The 13,264-nt window shown below is 34.7% G+C and overlaps 1 protein-coding gene and 1 long non-coding RNA gene across 2 annotated transcripts in view; one reads left to right on the top strand and one right to left on the bottom strand.

Annotated features, from left to right (window-relative positions):
- The window catches only part of LOC308645155, a 321,762-nt gene that overhangs the window by 233,062 nt on the left and 75,436 nt on the right, over nucleotides 1–13,264 (top strand). The window lies entirely within an intron of this gene.
- IQUB (IQ motif and ubiquitin domain containing) overlaps nucleotides 1–13,264 on the bottom strand; it is a gene marked incomplete at both ends in the record, with an annotated part of 64,595 nt that overhangs the window by 2,351 nt on the left and 48,980 nt on the right. Inside the window, 2 exons of the mRNA XM_081287763.1 lie at nucleotides 1,710–1,895; nucleotides 9,738–9,986. Of these exons, the coding sequence (XP_081143889.1) occupies nucleotides 1,710–1,895; nucleotides 9,738–9,986 (435 nt within the window). The remainder of the gene's footprint in view (nucleotides 1–1,709; nucleotides 1,896–9,737; nucleotides 9,987–13,264) is intronic.

The raw sequence follows: 13,264 nt of genomic DNA, 5'->3' as shown, positions 1-13,264 counted from the left end.
GATTTTTAGTCCACAATTGTTCCTACTCTGGCCAATGTGCACACTTTGAGAGATCCATCTGCCTTCCTTAGATTCACAGAAGTCTTTCTCCATGCCTTTCCTATAACTTGTGAGATTTGCAGGGAGTCAAGATTATTTTGAATTTTAAGTTTTTGACTTCCCGAGAAAGCACTTATCTCTGTGCACCAAGGAAATTCTGGAAATCCTTTAACTTGTTATAAAACATACAATATTCTTATCTAGACCAAATATTACTACTTAAAAGATTATATCAGCCCAAACCATAAAAAAGGCAAACATTTTTAAGTTTGGCTGAAAACCTTCACTTTGCTTCCAGAAATTCAGAAAGATTGGCACCCTGAAATTAAAAATGCTTGTGAATAGGACATTTAATTTGATACTGCAATAATTTCATTAAATACACAAAGGGAGTTGTGTGGATTAATTGAAGAAGCACTGGAATATCAGCTCTGGGAATGAACTTCAATCTTATTTTGGGTTCTAGATGAAATGATATTGCTAGTATTGGCTATGCTTCCAGTGATTAAATATTTATAAGGCAGCTTAGTTTACTAAATATAACATTTAACACAGCCTCAATTTCTTGCTGCCCTTTCTTTCAATCCCTAGAGTAAAATTTTTCTTAGCCTGAATACTTAAGACTCTGAAAATTATTGAAAAAAAAAAAAGCTAAAACATTTAACTAGTTTCTCCTTTTATACTAGACAAGTAACCCTACCCCACTCTAAAAACAAACAGGCAGGGAATAGCACTATTCTAAATGATTATTTGACATCATTTCTTTATTTTCCTTTAGCTGACATCATGCCTGGAATTGAAGGTGCAGCAGTGTAACCAACTGAAGGCAGATAATCAGTATCAGCCTTGGGATGTTGGGCTTGGGTAGTGTAAATGGAGCTCTGTAGGAACTCTTCAGGGGGCCCTCAATTTTGTTCATCAAAATGTTTTTACAAATTGCATCTTGTAAGTTATTGAAACTAAATGGTTTTTAATATTGGCAGTGCTTTCTCCAATCCAAGTTAGAAGCAAAAAAAAAAAAGCCCCATCAGTACTAAAGTACAAAATTATGAACAAAATACATTTGTCAATTGAGTGTACTTTTAGGCAACCTTGTGATAATTATTAATCAATCAAAGGACAGATGCTGAGTTTCATAATACCTTTGTAATAGTAATATCTACTTAGTTTTTCAATAAATACTTATTAAAATTCCTAGCCAGTGACAGGCACAATTATGGGTATTACAGTATAGATGCAAATAAATGAAACAAAATCTTTACCCTCATGGAAATAATTGTGGAATTAATGGGCTTGAACTTGCTGTTAGAAGGTAGTGGCATGATGTTTAGGTATTTTTTCATTCAAATCACTATCTTTGCCTGTTATATGTTATAGCTTCCCTTTGTAATCTAAAAAAATATATTTTTATTTTTACATTATAATTACACACAATAGTGGAATTCTTTTCTACATATTTGTACATGCACACAATTGAATATAATCTAGTTATTTTAACCTCTGCCTTCCATATCATCCACATGTTTTGTTACTGTTAATCTATAAATTCTGTTTCTTAATCCAATGGGGAAGTATTTAAATCAATCATGGAATGCATATAAAGGCAATCAAGTTATCCATGATAATTCCAATGAATAAATTAACTCCCCAAATAAAGCACAAATTCTTACCTCTTCAATATTTGTTAGCTTAAGATGAGCAACTGCTTCATCTTTGGTGAGAAGAATGCAGTTCCAGGGAGACCACTCTAGGTTTTTATCCCATCTGACAAGGACCAGATCATTGATATCGTCCCAGGCGCTGAGAACCGACTGTGAGGCCCAGATGTTTTCCACCAAGTACTGAATATCCTGTAGCTGCATGTCAAAATAAGTTTGAAAGGCAGTTTTGTTTTCTTCTAAATAAAGAGTTTTAAAGATCTAATTAAATTATGTTCAGTTTATTTTTTAATACAAATATCATTCATAAGGTGTCAGAGGCATACAGCTCCTTATATTTTGCCTAAACTATATTACTAGTCTCAATTCATGACCCTAACCTAGAGTAAGCTGTATATTTCTTCCAGTATGCTAATTTTGCCTTAATATAATCACTATAATGCCTTAATATTGCCTTAGTAAGCATATGATGTTCAATTCTTTCAAAAACTTGTTAGAAATTATCATCTTATCCTCAGGGCCATGGTAGGACTCTCGTAAGAATTTTTACTGCCATTTTACAAATGAGAAAGCTGATATTTAATAAAGATGAAATAATTCCTTAGTGTTAGTTTAAAATATTTTGTTGTTTTAATGAAAAAAGAGGGAAAGGTGGTGAAATAAAATAGTGCTTAAAAGTTTTTTAAAATTTTAAATCATATTAGCTAAAATTCTTGGAATAACTTTTTATCATGAGGCTGCATCTAATTGTCAGGGGGATACAAGCTTTACAAAATACAAGCACTGCAAAAATAACCATTATTTTTAAATTTATGTGGAAAAGCAGGAATCTTTTCTGTAAGATCAGCAGATAAAACCTAAACAAATTTATCAAAGTTAAAAAAAAAAGATTTTTTTCACCATAAACAACTACAGTATTTCTTAAATGGATAATTCAATATATTAAGCTCAACTAATACAATCTTGCTTTTACTTAATTTTTAAAAAGACAATATTATCACAGCTTCTATGAAAAAGAAATCTATGGGGCTTTAAAATTAACACTTTGTACAGTTTTACTTATATTCAAAATTTGTGCCTTGCTCACATTTTTGTTTTTATTTTCCTCAATTGTATTAATCATTTCAAAATTGAATCCAAAAGAATGAAGTATTTATTTGTATGTAAATGTGAAATGTGCACATGATCAATGTGATTGGCAACTTCTAACAACTGCCTTATATGCAACACTAGGGCTGGGGCTGTAACTCAGTGCTAGCGCACTTGTAACTCAGTGCTAGGCACTGGGTTTGATTCTCAGCACCACATATAAATAATAAATAAATAAATAAAGGTCTATCAACAACTTAAAAAATATTTAAAATAAAAAAGAGCAGCACTATTGCTTACTATATTAGATGGTCTCTGCATGGATTATAGATGAACTACGTGACCACTAATTCACTCAGTTTCTTCTCTAAATAGAACCTGCACTTTCTACATATCTTAGCTTTCATCTTTTTACATTACTTGGCATTGTGTCCAAATTAGTCTATGCTGATCTTTACAATGCCCCTGACTTTACTATTTACTTGATCAGAAAGTTCAAGCAGTCATATGCCTGGCAATAATATTACTGAACTAAATACTAATCAAAATTATTTCCCTTGCAAGAGGGAAAAGAGCAATTGGGCACCCATATTTGTCTAGTAATCCTAGACATTAGAAAAGTAAGGTAAGAGGACTCAAACCCTACAGATGTGCAGTATTCAAATTAAATTACAACTCATGGACATTATTCTGAACAGAAAGGCAATAATCTCTTAGGATGTTTTCTGAGATGTCCACTTTTGTGATATTAATTTTACATCAACTTGATGGGACCTCAAGATTTCTAGATATTTGGTTGAACAGCATTCTGAGTGCTTCTATAAGGGATCTGATTAACATTTAAATCAGTAGATTGCCCTCTGTAATATGGATGGGTCTCATCCAGTCAGCTGAAGTCCTGAAGAAAAAAGGTTGACCCTTCCCCCAAGTAAGAACTCTCCCACCTGACAGCCTGTGAACTAGACTCCAGCTCTTCCTAGTTCTTTGCAGCCTGCTGTTCTTCAGATTTGATCTAGGACATTGGCTTGCAGATTGTGGCGTGGCCAGCCTCCCCCATAGTCATGTGAACCAATTCCTTATAATAAATCTATCTAATATATAAGTAAGCCTGACTAATACAATATGAAATGTTGAGATGACACTTACAGGTGAGTTATAGTAAAGCCCTAATCTAAGATTTCCAAAATAGTAACATCAACAATTCTTTAGGAAAAGCACATAAAAATTTAAGCCCTGAAGTAAACATCATCTTTATTTTTTAAAAATCTTAACTCTGTTGGAATACACACACACACACACACACACACACACACACACACACTCACTCACACTGGAATATGGATATCATATATATATAGCATTTATGTATATATATAACATAGAATGTGTATGTGTATATATACATGTGTGTATACACACACACACACACTCATTTTTCAATCTGTTTTTCAAACTCTGGATTGCTACCTCTGGGTGACACCAAATTCTCTATACAGAAATCAGAATAAGCAGATTTGGATTAAATAGAAAATATCAGAGGACATCCACAGTGGTAAAGTAAACACTATTTCAGAAAACTGTTATTTCTGAGGCAGTACAGTATACATTTAAATGGAGGGACTCTGGGAACCAGTCTGCCTAGGTTTCAGTTCTCGTGCTGGTACTTACTAGTATAAAATTGGGGCGAGTCAGCTAATCTCTCAGTGCTTCAGTTTCTTCATCTGCAGAATGGAAATAATTCCTATTTTGATAGTATTTGTTGTGTTGAGTGAATGAATATATAAAGTGTACAGAGTATGTAAGCACTATGTGAATGAAGGTTATTGTTACTGTCACATTATTATCATGGGTGTCTGCACGAGGTTGTGACAGACTGTGAGCAAGTGCTTGAAAGTTAATGATTTAGCAGTTTTAAACAAAGCACACTACATTTGGAAGATATTTTTTAACTCTAACTTTGCAGAGAATATATTTCCTCATTTCCTATTTGGCATTAAATATAATTTAGTTAATTTTAATTAAAGATGTTATAGAAAATTTTACTTATTTGACAGTTTATAAAACAAATATCCTATTGAGATCACCAGTGTTTTTTATGACTCACTTTTATTAATATATTGCTAATGTTAGGTGCTATAGTTTAGATCTAAAATGTCTCCCAAAGGCCCATGTGTTAAAAAGGTTTGGACCCAACTTAGTACTCTTGGGAGGTGCTAGAAACTTTAGAAGGTGGACCCCATTGGGAGGTGTTAGGTCACTGGGATTATGTCCGCAAAGGGAATTGTGGGTCCTCAGTTTCTTCTTCAACTCTCTCCCCTCTCTCTGCTTCTTAGACACTATGAAGTGAGTAATTTCCTCTCATGTGTTCTTGCTATGATGTGCTGCTTTGCCACAGGCCCAAAACCAACAGCACAAACTAACTATGGATTGAAACCTCTAAAGCATTCAGTCCAAATAAACCTTTCCTCTTTATAAGCTGACTGTCTCAAGTATCTTGTTACAGTAATGAAAAACTGACTAACACATTGGGCAAAGTCATTTCATCAATAAATCCTACTCTTTTTTCATTTTACATATCAAATTCAAATAGTGTCAAGAATTTGATTTTGTAGAACTGAAGACTCCTGTGAACTAGACAACACAATGAAAATAATGGAAAAGCCAAAGAGACCGCACTAGTGGTTAGGAATTCAGGTCAAAGTCTCTGATTTCACAGGCCTACCCTATTGCAAAGCTGAGCGTTATTCTTATGAGACAAACTACCAATAGGGTTAATGATCCAATGCAATGGTTTATCCAAAAGAAACTTTCCATTTAGGAAGATAAGTATCCACTCAAAGCTCTTCCCTCAGGTTTGTTTTTGTTGTTTGTTTGTTTGTTTGTTCATTTGTTTTATTGCCTATAAGGCTTAGCTTTCACTTTCATATTATTACCATCATAATCACTTTCAGTATATACTAATAATTTCCATCATCTGCCAATACTAGTATGTTTATAAGCAACATCAATTTCTGGAAAAATGACTCATCCATACATTCAAGAATTATTAAGTGATATACAGTCTTGGCAATGTATCAGGTTACAGAGATATATCATAAGAAGGGGAAAAAAAAGGAACAACCCTGCCCTCTCAGGATTTACAGTTTAGTCACCAAACGATCTCTCTCTCCCTCTCTCACACACATACATGATTGTAACAATGACATACATACAAAGAAAGGTATACATCTTTAATCATAACTATACATTTCAAATTTTCTAAGAATTATTTTATGTGAGGGCTAGCTCTTTCTCTTCATAGTTATTTCTGTCATTTTATCTGCTCACACAATCTTTTAAAAAAGTCCTCCTCCCCCAGTAACTCTCTTTCATTAGATCATTCAAAAAAGTTAACTATAACTGAAAAAAATTCATATATCCTATTTTTTCAATTTGTTCTTTCTAGATATACATGATAGTAGAGTGTGATTTGACATATTAGACATACATAGAATAAGTATAACTTGTTCCAATTAGGATGCCATTATTGTGGTTGTATATGATGTGGCATTACATTGGTCACATATTCATATATAAGAATAGGAAAGATATGTCAGATTCATTCTACTGTCTTTTTCTATTCCTAGCCCCTCTCCCCTCTCTTCATTCACCTTTGTCTAGTCCAATGAACTTCTAATCTTTCCTTCTCTTGCTGTGGGTTAGTATCCACATACCAGAGAGAACATTCTGCCTTTGGTTTTTGGGGACTGGCTTATTTCACTTAGCATGATATTCTCTATCTCCATCTATTTACCAGCAAATGCCATAATTCCATTTTTCTTTATGGCTGAAAATATTCAATTGTGTACATATACCACATTTTCTTTATCCATTCATCTGTTGAAGGGCATCTGAGTTGGTTCCATAGCTTGGCTATCGTGCATTGAGTGGCTAAAAACATTCAACTGGTTGTGTCACTGTAGTTTGCTGATTTTAAGTCCTTTGGGTATAAAATGAGGAGTGGGATAACTGGGTCAAAGGTTATTCCATTCCAGTTTTCTAAGGAATCTCCATATTGCTTTCCAGAGTGTTGCACCAGTTTGCATTCCCATCAGCAATGTATTAAGTGAAACTTTGTCCCCACATCCTACTAACATTTATTGTTATTTGTATTCTTGGTAATTGCCATTCTGACTGGGGTGAGACGGAATCTCTTTACTTATTTATTAACTGTTTTTTTTTTTTAAAGAGAGAGTGAGAGAGGAGAGAGAGAGAGAGAGAGAATTTTTAATATTTATTTTTTAGTTCTCGGCGGACACAACATCTTTGTTGGTATGTGGTGCTGAGGATCGAACCCGGGCCGCACGCATGCCAGGAGAGCGCGCTACCGCTTGAGCCACATCCCCAGCCCTATTAACTGTTTTCTCATCTTTTCCTTCCCACCTCTGTAGAACATCAACTCTGGAACAGTGAGGATCTTATCTTTTTTTCCCCCTTCTATATCATTATGTCTTAAAAAGCTACTTGTGTACAGAGCAGGAATTAATAATTCTGTTAAGTGGATAAATTAACAAAAGTCTATCCTTATAGAAAACAAAGTATAGTACAAATCAAAAATAAAAATTTTAAATGTTTATGAAAAGATTTTAATTACATATAATTATTACAGAAGTTCTTTTACACTCATACATTCCTTTGTGTCCTTGGAAGTTAGTTACTTTGCTGTTTAAAATTTAATAAAAATTTTTAAAAATCTAGCAAGAAACTTTTGGATTTTCACGAAAAAATTCTTTTCATGAATCATCTTTCCTCCCTTTCTAGTTAAGGATCACTGTCATATCAACAGAATTAACCTATTTTGACCTGGCATGATATTCCCATATGAATCGAAAATGAAGAAATGGAAATAGGAAAGTAAGATTTTTGGAAAGTCCACATCTACAATAAAAACAGCATTTTTCCTTTTTACAATTATAATTTTCAAGATGTATTTGTTTTAAAACCTCTCTAACACTGACAGTTTTATGTACTAATCAAGATCTTTGGTTTCAGAAATACCCTGCTTATTTATTTTCCATCAACAATATCCTTTTCTCAATTGATTCACATAATGTCCACACCTTTTAACATGAGTAACAGCCCCAAAAGTGTGTTTCTGCCCCTGTGTAAGCTGCTCCCACCCCAGGACTTCCAGGTGCTTCCAGGTGCTTTCCAGGTCTCCACTGCCCTACCCATCACGCACCACAGTGGTATGCCCAGCTCCAGGTAGTCTTGCAACCTGCTACCAGAATGGGGTGCTCTCTCAATTCTGCTCCAGTCCCCAGCAATGCCTACAAAGAAGCTACACAAGCCCACTTTTCCAGAACAGCCTCTGATAATAGTGTCTGTCAAGGGATTCTGCACATTGCATAAATGATAATTTTTCCCCTTTGGAACAAAATAGAATAAACTGGGAGACCACAAACACCCATCCCAAAGTGCTAACGTATACAGTAGCACAATAGAAGAGTGCCTATAGGGTCCCATAAGGAATATTTATGTGCCTTTTTGCTATCCTAATGTTTCTATTAATGAATATTTTAAAAATCATACCCCTCAACATGCTTTAAATATAGGAATATTTGTAATTGGATATTATAATTGCCCATAGTTTCTGCTCCAGGAAAGGCAGAGAAAAGCATAGGACCTGGCCTCTTCTCACAGCTCCCTTCTCCTCTTCAAGGTCATTTCCAAGCTATTCCTCACTGCCTATTCCTTACTCTTGGAAAAGTCCAAAGTTATTATATGTTCCAAAACTGAAGAGATATCTTGTCATTTTGTGGTAGACTAAACAGTGAAAATAATACCCTATTATTACTTAGTATCATCTAGAATGCATTTAAAAAGGAACTGTGAAGAGAATCTTGATACATTGAAATGTATTACTTAAAGCATTGTTTTTAAGAGCCAAGAAAGGCCTAGCAAAAAGGACACCACCTCTGAGCTAAGCAAGGGCTTCACACCATTTTTGGAAAATGAGGCTTCTTAACCTATGCCTGTCTCAAGTAGGAACAAGTAGGAACAAGACAAGTAGAAACAGGACTCTGATTGGAACAGCTGCCTAACACAGGACTCACCTTTACAGCACTATAAACCACCTGTGTTTGCCACACCTCTATTTCCTAGGACTTCTGAGCGAGCCAGAGGGGTCCTCCATTGTTTCCTAATTATTTCACTCTACTACACTAGGTTCCCACTTACCTAGTCACACCCCCACCTTCCTTCCTCTTGTGCTCTTTCACTGTCCCTTCTAGAGATATCTTTCATTGGCCAGAATCAGAATACATTACAGATATTTCCTCCTTTAAATTCAATAGAGGAGATAATCCTCATCCTAACAGAGGAAAATCTACAAGCCGTGTTGGACATCATAATCATTTTTTTTCCACTCATTCATCTTATTTAAAAATTCACTGCCTTATCCTCTACTAATTCTTTTAATCATTTCAATAGCTCTAGGAATAGGTACTATGAATATCCCCATTTTACAGGCAAGTAGGTTGAGGAGCATACAAGTTAAGTAGCATGTCAAGACACAGCTGTTGAAGCAGAGTTCAAATTTGTTTTGCTGCCTCCAACATCCGGCTCTGTGTCTTTCCTCTCTCTCTCTCTCTCTCTCTCTCTCTCTCTCTCTCTCTCTCTCTCTCTCCTGCATTTCCCCCAACAGCATTAAGTGTATTATATTTCCCTCATCTAAAAATCAGATGCCCATAATGCCTGCCATCTCTGCTACCATAGCACAGTGCCACCTCCGGCCCTTCCTGAACAATGTTCTTGAGCCTGTGACACTTTGTCATGGTCACCAGACTCATTCCCACTCATTCTTCTGTCTCATCCTGTAGGCTTCAAGGAAGCCTTTTCTGGCCCACAAATCAGCTTAAGTTCCTTGACGGACGCATTTCAGCCAGGAATGGCACCCCATATGGACCATACCTGCATCAAGAAAGCAATTTGAGAGTCATCTTCATAATCAGCCTCTGAAGAGTATAGCCGCTGAAGTAAACACTTGTATTTCAAAAATGCTTCTCGTTGTTTAGCCTCATTCTGGAGGTTAGTGCAGTGGCGACATCTGTATATGTGCTTCGAAGTGGATGAGATGGCAAATTCCGTGGAAGGCAAATAGAGCTGGCAACTGCGGCAAAAGTAAATCTTCTTGTAAAATTTCAGTGGGTCTTGAGGGACCTAAAGAGCAGGAAAAGAAAAAGAAAAGGGGAGGTGCAAAAATCAGGCCAAATACTCATCAGAAGCACTTTGCACTAATGTTTACAGTGAGTTTCAAATTGGCTAATTTAAAAAGTCATATTTCTCCTGAACTTGCTAATCTATACAAAATTTAAATTCCATAATCTATACAAAATTTATTTACCCTGCCAAAATATTGAAAATCTGTGTCATTCATTAACCCCTAGAAACATGTGGCAAATCACTAGAAAATTAATTGACAGGAAAAAAAAAAACTAGTGGACAGAGTCTTTCAGCACTTATTTGAAAAGAGTTTATATTTTTATTCTATTTTACTTAATTATTTCTATAGGCAAAATAGCTAGTCTCGCATATAAATGAAAGTCCACTATGCCAATTGTTCTTCTCATTTCATGAATTTAAAAAATGAATTCGAATTAGTTAATGATTAATTTTCAATATTTGAAACTCCATATCTAAAGCTGTGGGCAGGAAGTAATTTCATCTTAGAAGATTCAACTCAATTGTTCTTTATGGTCCAAAGTACCATGAAGGAAGGAAGGAAGAGGGAAGAAGAAAGGAAAGTAGAACACTTTCAACCCAGACTGAACAAAGACTTACTTATGTAAGCCAGTCTTTCCTAATCTATGGTACATCCATATTTTTGGTCTCCGTGAGAAGAAAGATTAAGCAGCAACATAGTTGGCATTTGATATATGAAACTTTCAAAAATATATTTTTGTTGTTTTGTGTTGTCAGTGCTGGGGATAGAACCCAGTGCCTCACACATGCTAGGCAAGTATTCTACCAATGAGTTACATCACTAGCCCTCAAAAATATGTTAGTAAGGAAGGAAATAGGCATCAATGTTCACTTGTGTCTTTTTTCTTTTACTCAAGGTAAATTTATAGTATTGACCACATAATCCATTCTTATGATTTACTTTGTTCTGATCATCTGTTTCTGTACCTTCCCTTCTAGTCTGCTTTACTTTTCCCAAATGTTCCATCTTCCTGAAGAGTAATATTCTTTGAAAATGTCATTGTCCACTGCCTAATAATTTTTTGGAGATAACATATGTACATTAAAAAGATAGTTAATTGTTCTGGAGGAAAGAAGAGTGATCTAGACATATAATCAAAGAACTCAAAGACAACATTTCTGGGTTCTTATTCTGAGATTTATTTACTTAATATTATTTTCCTTCCTCTTAGGAATGAACTAGACAATATATCAGTCAGCTCATGAAAGCCAGGTAGGAATGATAGACCATTGTGAAACCATGAAAAAATTTTCTCTACCAACCTGAAACTGTATAAGACGACAACTTAACCCTATTAGGCTTATGATGGCAGAAAACTCTTAATTCAACTAAACTACATAATTTGGGGATGGGGGCAGAGGATTAGTGGCATTTCTACAAATTCTTGTTCCACTAAGCAAACTAAAAATGTACAAGGAGCCACTCTTCTTTAAAGTCAGTAACATTTTTTTTAATCCTAGCATGTAGTTTGAGATATTAAAGGATGTATCCCCAAAAAAATAGAAGCAGCAAAGATTATCTGAAGATTTTCCCTAGAGAGTAGGAAAAAAATCTTAAATCTTTTGTTTTAATGAATATTTTCACAAAGGCATGAGCCAAACAAAAAAGTAATTTTAAATTGGATTAAAAATTAAATGAATTATAGGTTGAATTTAGTTGAGAGAAGTCATTTAGAATGATCATTTTTATTTTTAAAATTTTTTTATTTATTCTAATTTGTTATACATGATGGCAGAATGCAATTCATTTCATATTACACATATAGAGCACAATTTTTCAAGACACTAATTGTACACAAAGTTTATTTTGAAGGTATGAGAACTTCATTTTTGGCATAATTTCTAAGTTTACCTCATTTGGGGAAGAAGTTTGTCTTAATTTTGTTTGATAGAATTCTTTCTAAAATGTTTTAAATTTCCTTTCTTTAAAATTAAAGCATACAGAACATAATGCAGTCAGGTATGTCATTTTTAAGATAGATTAGAATATTTTTATGAGCATATTCTATAGTATTGTGGTAACAGACCATAGAATTGTTTGATTGTTGCATAGTGTATCTGCTTCCCTTTTCGCTCTAAAACAGTTGTCCTTTCCCACTGTTTTAACTGTTCCTATAAGGCACAAATTTTATTTTTATGCTGTTTGAGGATAAAAAAAAAACCCCAGTTTTGCTATACCTTCTATTCCAGTGAATTGAAATGTTATCCAAATGATCAATCAATATTTGCAACTCTAGCTCCTTCTCAGAACTTTCCACAGGAACAGAAAACAACAAAAGAAATACTGACTTCCCAAAGCTCAGCTTCTCTTTTCCAAGACATGATCTTTGGAGAATTTCTCCTCAGATTCTATAGCATGTGGTTATGAGTTTGCTTCCTGCTCCACAATTGTACGCTCAGATCCCGGTGAACCATCTTTATGTCTTCTGTGCTTTACATATTACCAGGCATACAGAAAATGTCAAAAAAAAGTTTGTACTTGAATAAGGTTAAATATAAATAGATAAAACTAGTATGAGTTACTCTTGAGGAATTAAATATATTGGTTTAAATTCAAGATTGAAGCAGCTATTTCAGGTGCTCAAAGATGATCTAAGGTGCTCCTACGTTACTGAATTCAATCACAGCTTCAACTGCTGTTTGCATGAGCATTGAGTAAGGCAAGAAAGATTGCACTCCAGGTTATTAATGCTGATTGTCTCAAGGGATTCAGGAGTAGGAAATCAAACTGAGGAAGAGTCGATGAGGAACAAAATAGTATAATCTGAGGAAGAAAAATACAGTCACCTCCATTAATGCAAGAAAAATATATTTGGTAAATTCAGTATTGATCCCTTACTCAAACAACCAGAGATCAAAAGCAAGACCACTATCAAGAAATCAGGAATTGAAGAGGCACTCTTTAACTAGATAAAGGGCATCTCCAGGGTTCATTATCTGTGCCATTCTGTCACTTGTAGCCCTGTGTCCTACAAATTTCAGTGGTGTTGATCTCAGGGACTAATAAGAGTCTTGATCTCTCTCTCTTCAACCCAGGGAATCCTCTTCTCTTTGTATTGTAGCATGGACAGTTTTTCAGGGCAGTAAAATAAGACAACTGTAAGGCTGCTTCATTTGTTTCCTGCCTCTTAAGAACCACACTCTTCCATTGCCTGGTGTCTTAAAAAATATGGATTCTCCTTTTTCCATTTTAGTCAGATAACTCCAACTTACTTCATCTTGGCCAGAAGTGAAAG

Source organism: Spermophilus citellus (assembly GCF_964194105.1).
Source record: "Spermophilus citellus genome assembly, chromosome: 3".
Classification (NCBI taxonomy): Eukaryota; Metazoa; Chordata; class Mammalia; order Rodentia; family Sciuridae; genus Spermophilus; species Spermophilus citellus.
This window is presented reverse-complemented; position numbering and strand designations above follow the sequence as displayed.